The 8,674-nt window shown below is 37.3% G+C and overlaps 1 protein-coding gene across 1 annotated transcript; it reads left to right on the top strand.

The window, feature by feature from the left end:
* Positions 1 to 797: 797 nt before the first annotated feature.
* LOC103722799 (uncharacterized) lies at positions 798 to 7,049 on the top strand. The gene is made up of 4 exons (XM_088705792.2): positions 798 to 1,193; positions 3,300 to 3,402; positions 6,404 to 6,562; positions 6,651 to 7,049. Exons 1-4 carry the CDS (start codon positions 922 to 924, stop codon positions 6,804 to 6,806), a joined length of 690 nt encoding a protein of 229 aa, XP_088561918.2. The 5' UTR covers positions 798 to 921; the 3' UTR covers positions 6,807 to 7,049.
* The last annotated feature ends 1,625 nt before the right edge of the window (positions 7,050 to 8,674 follow it).

Below are 8,674 nucleotides of genomic sequence, written 5' to 3'. Positions count from 1 at the left end.
AGAAAGAATTACTCGGTATACTTCGAAACTTGTTATCTTTTGACTTTTTTTGAGGTGTATTCGTATTCGACATGTATGATACATCTATTTCAGTAAAAAAAAATTTATTCACCCCCGGGCGCATCAGCGCACTACGGCTGGGTGGGGTTATGTGGCCATGAAAAAGAGATTAAGTGGAACAAATAGGATTGGCCGGGTGGTAAAGTCGTGGAAACACTTGTTCTAGTCGCGAGCAGAGAGAGCGTACCACCTTTGATAGTTGTCGTGTTGTAGTCGGTCCTCAACGGTCGACAAAATCTCTGGTAGAATATTATTTCCGCTAGACTTAAACCTAACAAAAATAACAAATCCATTTTTTGATTTATTTCATCTATTGCATGACTGGAACAAAGAGGGATACATGTTACACCACGATTTTGAATCAGAAGAGAGATTTCAAGAAACCAATCACAAGTTTTATGTTCGATGCAGTACTTAAACTGAAAATTACGATCAAGAATTGCAGTCTCAGATTTCAGATTTATAAGCAGATTGAAAACGAAAATGAATATGACTAGCCCGTGCGAAAGTTCCCCTCCCAACACTGAATGGTTGACTTCATCTCAAAAAAAAAAAATCTCCTAAAGTTGAGACCGGTATACTATATATATATGTATATATTATATTATATTATATATATATATATTATGTTATATATAATATAATGTATATGTTATATATAATATAATATATTTATATATATTATATATTAGTTGGTCATGTATATTTCTATATTTAGTTAGGGAAAACCGGAAAACCTAAGTTAGATAAGAACGTTATCGAAAGCCTGAGTTGAGCTTTCTCCGAACTCTTGCCCCAAAACCCTTCCACACCTCCCGGGACTCTTGTTTCACCGTACCCAATCAAGAAGAACGAAGAGCCATGGCGATGGAAGCCGCCGTTGCTCTCCCTCTGTTGCTGTTCCTCCTCTTCTCTTGCTGTTGTTCCAATAGCTCTCTTGCTCAGACCCCGATCCCACGCAGGCCCGACGGATTCGTCTACGAGGGCGACCCGCTTGTCACCGATTCCATCGAGGTGGACGCCTTCCTGGATCCCCTGTGCCCCGACAGCAGAGACTCGTGGATTCCGCTCAAACAGGCGGTGGAGTTCTACTTCCCTCGCCTCTCCCTCGTCGTCCACCCTTTCCCCCTCCCGTACGTGCTCTCCTGTCTCTTTTCTGGCTTCCATTTCCTTGCCGATTTCTTCTCCGTTCTTCAGCTATCGAGTAATTGGGAATTGTTTTCATGACTATTCTGAGATGGATGACCGATTACGTTTTAGACTGTGTTTGTGTGGAGGTTTTGATTGTAAGTGCTTCTGCTGATTTATGAAACTAGGCGTTCCCAAATGGTTTTACATAAAAATATCGAATTTTGTGAAGTTTTTAATTATTCGTGCATGCTAATTGGGTTACTGGCAAGGCTTATTCATGTGAAGGTTGCGATTATAACCGCTCTTAGTTTGTTGTTTATTGTTGTCTACTTTGGTGCCATGACTGTTTGGACCCGTATGCCATTTTGGATAGATGGGCTTGAATTCCTATTGCAAGATTTGGCAGTAAAGCTCTTTGAAAACTGGGGCTGTATGCAATGAAATATAATGTCTCTAACTACCTAGATACAATTGTGCAGTGTGATCTCTATGTTGTTTTTTCAGACAAATTATCTCATTATGAAAGAACATTGAACCATAATGCCTCTAACTACATGTACAGGAATGCAGAGTTTGATCTTTATGTAGTTTCTTTTGAAACCAATTTATCTCATTGTGGAAGAACATTGAACCTTTCTGAAACCATACACTCCTATAGCTTAAAGTAAGCCAGGGTTTGAAGCCTTCTTCATTGATGTCATCAAAGTTATTCGCAGTAATCTTGGGGAATGGGTGTAGCAACGCAACTTTCTTCAATTTCTATCCTTCACACCTCTTACGGAGGCAAAGGATGTTTTAGATAGTGCACAGGGGAAGACTAAATGATAAGGTGGTTGCAAGTTACATGCATTGCTGTCCAAGAGCCAATGATGTGGTGGAACTCAGATACTGCAGGGCTTAAATAATGTCAGTTTTAAACAGAAGCAGATAATTTCAAGTAAACTAAATATTGGCTGATTGGTTCCAAACTCGGGTACTTTTGTTTGTTTCTAAAAATTGGGTATCTTTACGTAGGAGGACTTTGACAACTTTTGATTACTGCAGTGATGCTGGCTCATGTTCTTCATCCCAATGTGACATTTTGATTGTCTTGGATATTTTATATAGAAGAATGAAGAATAGATCAAAACATATTAAATAAAATTATAGTCTAGTGAAAGGATTGAAAAGGTGCTTGTGGGGTGTAGGCATGTTACATCTTCATTTGAAATTAGTGGAATAACTTTATAAGACTATAATGGGGCTGCTAGTTTGAATGGTTTAGAATGTTAGGCAATTAAGAGGGTGTAAAGTGTAAGCCCACAAAACAAGCACGGAAAGCCGAGAACAGTTATGAGCATATGATGAAGAGTGCATGCATTGTAAGGACTGTAAAGGTTGCTTCAGAAAAAGACAAAACGATGGAGGATGATTAAGATGTGTGCACAGCTGCAACGAAGACACGAAGTAGTCCTACATGGAAAATGTCTCAGAAAGGTGATTGTGACAATGTCTTAAACCCTAATAAGAATGAACTGCAAAGAATAACAAAGCTGACTCTAATTGTTGGTATGAAACTTATCAGTTACAATCTTGTTGTTTGGGGACTTTATATATCAAGAACTGGAATGTAATTTCCCCAAGGCTGTTGACATGGTTTTGTCAGATTCGTCTGTTCTCATGACTGAGCATTTGTTACTTATTGCAAAAGTAATAAGCACAAGTGTGAAAATTACATTTTCCTGAATTGAAGTTCTTATTGGTGCATCTTAGCTTTCTAGTTTGACTTTCTGCACGACAACAGGTTTGGAGTCTGTGGGCTTAAAAGTCTGGAGTCTGTGGGCTTAAAAGTCATTGTGACGGAACTGTGACAAAACATGAGACAATGTCCATTAGTTCTGAAAAAATACTTAACAACTGCTTCACAGATTGTCTCTTTTATGATATGTTTTATCTGGGTCACCCCCTGTTCTCCATTGTTGTTTGAACATGCAAATGCCTTTTCTCAACTAATTGCAATCAAGGAGGATTACATCAATAATTTTTATATGTGCAATGAAACATTGAATGAATTAAAGTATTTGCTGACAACTTTTTTTATTTACCTATTCCCTTTATGGAAATTGCAGTTACCACAATAATGCTTTTCTTGCCTGTCGTGCACTTCATATTGCAAACAACTTGAATGAATCCTCGACATTTCCCTTATTGGAGCTATTCTTTAAATATCAGGTCTGAATCTTTTTAATACTAAAAGCTATTTCAGTTAAGATGGTTTTTATTTTTTCTATTTGGTACATAGCAAAGTCTCTGTAGTTTCACCATAGCTATGAATGGCATTCATGTAGTCAAACAACTTAAAACTTTTCATTGAGATTCACCAATCTATTTGTGAATGAAGGTGTTCCAAAGAATGTCTTGGGGCTGAAATTTTTCTATCATAATAGTTTTCCAAGTCGTTGAGGTGACATGCAACCAATTCATAATTCCTGCAGTGCCACTAGAAAGAAGCATGCATGAGGCAATAGTAATCCTAAATAGGATTATTATGGTACTTTTTCCCAATACTTGATTTTTTTTGAACAAATATATTTTAGCATGCAAGCCTTGCTCATTTTTAGTTTTTATTTATTTCTTCCTGCAAGAACTTGGGGCTAATCCTTCCTGAGAGCATCTTTCCATGTTTTCTTAGGTCTTTTTGGTTGTGTTTTATTCCCATGCCCACCCTTGCACACAGTTCATGGGGTGCAGGTGTGCACTGGCACCAGGGTGCCGCAGCCTCCTGTTTTCATTGTTGAACAAGCACATAATGACTAGTTTGGTTCTTCATTACATCAGGCAAATCTTGGTGTTTCTTACCTGTGCCACATATCCACCTTAACATTCTTATATTTTGTTTCTGACCCTCAGTATACCCAACACTTCGTCCAATGCAGTGTCAGTCTTACTGCTGTGCCCTGCCAGGTACTGTAGCCACAGTTTCAAAATAACCAACTCTCTATTTCATCTTTTGCATTCAAGATTGGTGGTAGAGGATTTTCTAGGTGGAAATCTTGAAGCTCTTGTTATGTTTAAATTCTTCGTTCTTGTCATCATAGTGGTCAAACCACCCAGGCGATGGGCTTATCCTAGAGCCTACGTGCCCAAGCAATTGCCAAGTCCACTGACTTAATCACCCTTGTTATATCTACTTCAATTAATTAACAAACACTTTAACATGTCTCTCGAAGTAAGCAATGAAGATTTTTTGTACAAATACTCATCAACAATGAACAACGCTTGTTAAGATATGTAATAAATTGAAAATCTATGCTAAAATCAAAAGCAACATATGATATATGAATAGCATTTGCCATCATTATTTAGCTCAAGTATTAGAGACAGCTTAGCTACTTTGGTTATTGAACTTGCTTGAGGTTGGGCTCAGCTCTACAATTTTAAAGGAAAGAACTTTTCCGATGCTTCTGTGAGATGAAACAATTAAAAACAACACACATTGTATTCTACACACAAATAGACATAAATACAAGTGTCATATAAGTCAGCAGTACATGTACATGCATACATATGCACATTCACATGCACTTTACATGTGCATGCGCCTATACCAGTACACATGCAGGCACATGTATCCATATTCATATACCTGCAGACATCTTCATAAACACATGGACATGTATATGCATGAAAATATGGACACACGCACGCACACACAGGTAAAAAATTGCTACTATGGCAGCTCAAAGGCTGCTAGTGGGCTGAAAAGCCTTCACAGCTTGAAGGCTCTTATCAAAGAAAGAAATAATCCTGCTTTAGTTTTAGGCTATTGGGCTTGACCTGGGCTAAAAGGTTTTGGTAAAAGTAGAACTGAGCTTGATTTGAGCCCAATCCTGGCTGAGAAGAAAAACTCAGGCCAGAGTTAGGCTTGGTACCCCAGGACAGCTTATGGCCTGTTTCAATCCTGAGGTTTCAACACAAGCTGAAATTGCAGTGGGGCCAGACCTGGCCCGACTCATTGACACCCCCAGGAGACTCCCATATCATCATGATCTATGCGACAATAGCTAGGCTTCCAAGACCCATCAACTGCTGAGGCACCAAGTCAACATGCCTGACATTTGTTAATAATAGTGTTTGTTTGGACCATGTCACACTTTATTCTTTCAAAACTTCTGGTAAAATGTTTTAAGGACTACATTTTTTTTTTGTATCAATCTTAATTAATAACATTCCTTTGAAAAGTTTAACGAACTAGAACAATGTAAAATTAATCCCACAAGTCAATGACATAGAGTTGTGCAAAGATAACTTTATCTTTTAGTTGGATTCCTTTGTATCTATCATATTATTAAAATTTGAAAATATTCTATAAGATTGGTAGATATCGAGAAGAATATTACTGCTATTGTTGTTTTGCATCAATTATATTACTAACTCAGCATATTTTAAAGGCTTATGAGAATCTAAATGATTGAATGTACTGAAGACGACTTCAAGCAAGTTTGTGTCTTTCTGTTCCTTTAGGTTTTATGATCAGGTGTTAGAAGGAGGAAGAGTAGTTTAGATGAATGATTAGTCAATTATCTTATTCACCTTTTTGCAGCTTTTTAATGCTATTCTCTTGGCCAGCTATGCATACTGAATTTCACGCTTGTCTACTTTGTGATTCTAAAGTTATTTGTGTTGTCTAATGAGTATTAGCTCTCTTTGACATTAGAAGAAACCAGCTTTTCCTTTTTCCAATGCGGCTGACTACAGTGTGCTATGCCAATTTTTCCTCCCCTTTTATTAACGGATTTTCCATGTGTAATATCAAAGAAATTAAATGATCTTCTCTGGACTTGAATACCTCATTCAAGATTTTTTTTTGATCCAACCCATAGAAATCAATAGAAGAGCCAAATCCCCTATGATACACCAAATCCAGTTTAGTTGTTGATAGGTAGAATAGATCTACCAACTCATGTTACTCTTCTAATTTCTGCATCTAAATTGCAATTCTGAGCTTGTTTTTTTTATAGAAAAAATGGGGAAGATGTGATGAGAAGCGCAGTTGTATAGATTAATTTAGTAAAGATGAGTCCTTTATGCATAGATCAGACAGAAATATATTATGTTGGCAAGTCATAAACCCATATACCTTCCTGCATTTGTCATCCTTAATATCTAACATTATGAATGCATTCAGTAGTTCATTTTTGAAGCTCCATACTGAAGCTGGTTTATTAAATAGGAAAAGTATTACAATGCACCAACACAAAACATGTCAAGGGCCTCCATAATCGATGATATGGCAAAGCTTGCTGGGACTGTTGTTGGGAGCTCCTTGTCTGAATTTCTATCAGGCTTTCAAGATTCGGAGACTGATACCGCGGCAAGAATTTCCTTCAAGGTGAGAAAACAAGCTGGTTCCTATGGCCTGAATTTGGTGTGATTTTATTTGATTTATCTAATATAGTTTTTGGTTTATGGCCTTCTAGTATGGGTGTTCAAGAGGGGTGAGTGGTGCACCCTTCTTCTTCGTTAATGGATTCCTCCTACCTAATCCTGGCTCGGCTCTCGATTATTTGGAATGGAGAAGAATCATCGACCCGATTTTGGGAATTGAAGTTTCAGACCACGTATTCTCTTACTAATGATATATATCAGCAAAAAAAATGTAAAAGTATCTAGTTTTCGTACCATGGCCATTATTTATTAGTGTAAAGCTCAAATATAACTCATAGAACGGTTGTTTATGTAGAGTTGACATCTTAGAACCCTCCTTTGAGGTAATGCTGCTGTCAGGGAGCATTTTCATTTGACTGGATGCCCTTCAAATACTGTTATCTCAAGAAGCTCTTTATTAAATAAGTTTGATATATGCTCTTTTTTCTTAATTTACTAACTAATAAAATGTCTATGATATCTTTTGGGGGTTGTGATGGATAACTAATAAAATTGCTTGTTAACCTGCAAGTTGGTTTCTCTCACTCTATGGGCATTTCTGATATTTACACTGTATGACAAATTACACAGTTATAAAGCCCCAGATAATCTCATCTTCAGGAGAGGTAATTCCTCATTTAAAAGGCCAAACAGGAGGCGAAACAAACTAATAAGTAATCTTGTCACTTTCATGACCTGTTCGAATGCAGCAGAACAAAAAAAATAATAAAATCTGAAGCTGTTTTTCTGTAACAGATATAACAATGTTTATGGATGAGTCACAATCATGGTAACTATTAGATTTGAAGAACCAATCCAAACCAGACTAATCTTATCAGGTTCATAGCTAGATTTGGATCCATAGTGATAGCCTCATAGGTAATATCATCCGAATGTATGAATGGGCCAAACCTATGGGTTCTACAACAAATATTTGTTGACTAAGTTTGTTCATGAGCAGTCACAGCTTTAAAAATAAGAGACATGAACATGGCTGTATGGAGGTATAGATGCCAAGCTGTATCTAGCAGTAGCAGGAATCGTCCCATAGAGTCAACACCTTTATTAATTACGTTGGTTGTACTTTGTAATAACCTTTATTAATTAAATGGGTGGCTGTTTGTGCTGGACCATTCCAGAGCCACCAAATAGAGTGGTTGATGGCTCTGGTGGAGAAAGGACAACGCATCGCGTCCCACAGACCCAACTCTACCTGGAAACGGAGAGAGCCTCGCGGCTTCACTTGTGGTGGTGGTTGGGCTATTTGTCCTTGTCCACTTTCCTGGCCCTACTCCTTAGCCAAGCTCTCGCTTTCATCTCTTAACTTCTACATTGGGTTTTGGGGGGGTCTAGTCTCGGACACCCACACAAGTCTCTCTTGCTTGTGCTGGAAAGGCTCGAAATGTCTACATCTTTGAGGTGGTTGTAATCTTCATTTTTGGATGGTCCTGATAAGCAAAAATATATTTGATTTGGTAAAGGCAAATAAATATCCTGTTTTAGAGTTATTCAGATGCTTCGGTTAAAATTATCTAGGAACCAAACAAGGCCTAAGTTAACTAAGGGCTCGTTTGGTTCGCGGGAAAAGAAAGAAGGAAAGTGTGGTCAACAGAAAAGTAATGAGATAGCTCTTGTTTGGTAGGAGTTTTCAAAGAAGAGAGATGAAAAAGTTGTATTCTCATGAGAATATGATTCCCACGTTTCATAGGAACCATTTTTATTTTTTCTCAAAAATCCCTTAAGTATTAAAGAGGTATTAAAGACCTAATTTTCATTAAGGATATAATAGAAATTATACATAACTTTTTCAGAAAAGTGGATGGTCAACCAAACATAAGCACTCTAAAAATCTGTCACTTTCTCATTGTCTACCAAATATGGCAAAAGTACTTTTCCGGATATGCTTTTCTTAAGAATTTACTTTCCAGAAATCATATTTCTAGGAAAGAAAATGTTTCCCGTGAACCAAACGAGCCCTAATTGTCATTTCTTCTTAAATCTTGCATGGGTTGTTGATAATATATATACAACTTTTCTAATTTATGGGAGATTTATGATATTTATGGTAAATTTGAAA

Source organism: Phoenix dactylifera, chromosome 10, assembly GCF_051530095.1.
Source record: "Phoenix dactylifera cultivar Ajwa chromosome 10, Ajwa_hap1_PhDact_Kaust_v1.1, whole genome shotgun sequence".
NCBI lineage: Eukaryota > Viridiplantae > Streptophyta > Magnoliopsida > Arecales > Arecaceae > Phoenix > Phoenix dactylifera.
The sequence above is the reverse complement of the archived record's forward strand: the minus strand, read 5'-3'. Positions and strand labels throughout refer to the sequence as shown.

Bases quoted from the DNA above. Each gene is read 5' to 3' on its own strand.
- LOC103722799 (XM_088705792.2), top strand. From the start codon at position 922: ATGGCGATGGAAGCCGCCGTTGCTCTCCCTCTGTTGCTGTTCCTCCTC. The intron at 3,403-6,403 runs GTCTGAATCTTT...TTTATTAAATAG, and splicing joins AGCTATTCTTTAAATATCAG to GAAAAGTATTACAATGCACC. The intron at 6,563-6,650 runs GTGAGAAAACAA...ATGGCCTTCTAG, and splicing joins CGGCAAGAATTTCCTTCAAG to TATGGGTGTTCAAGAGGGGT.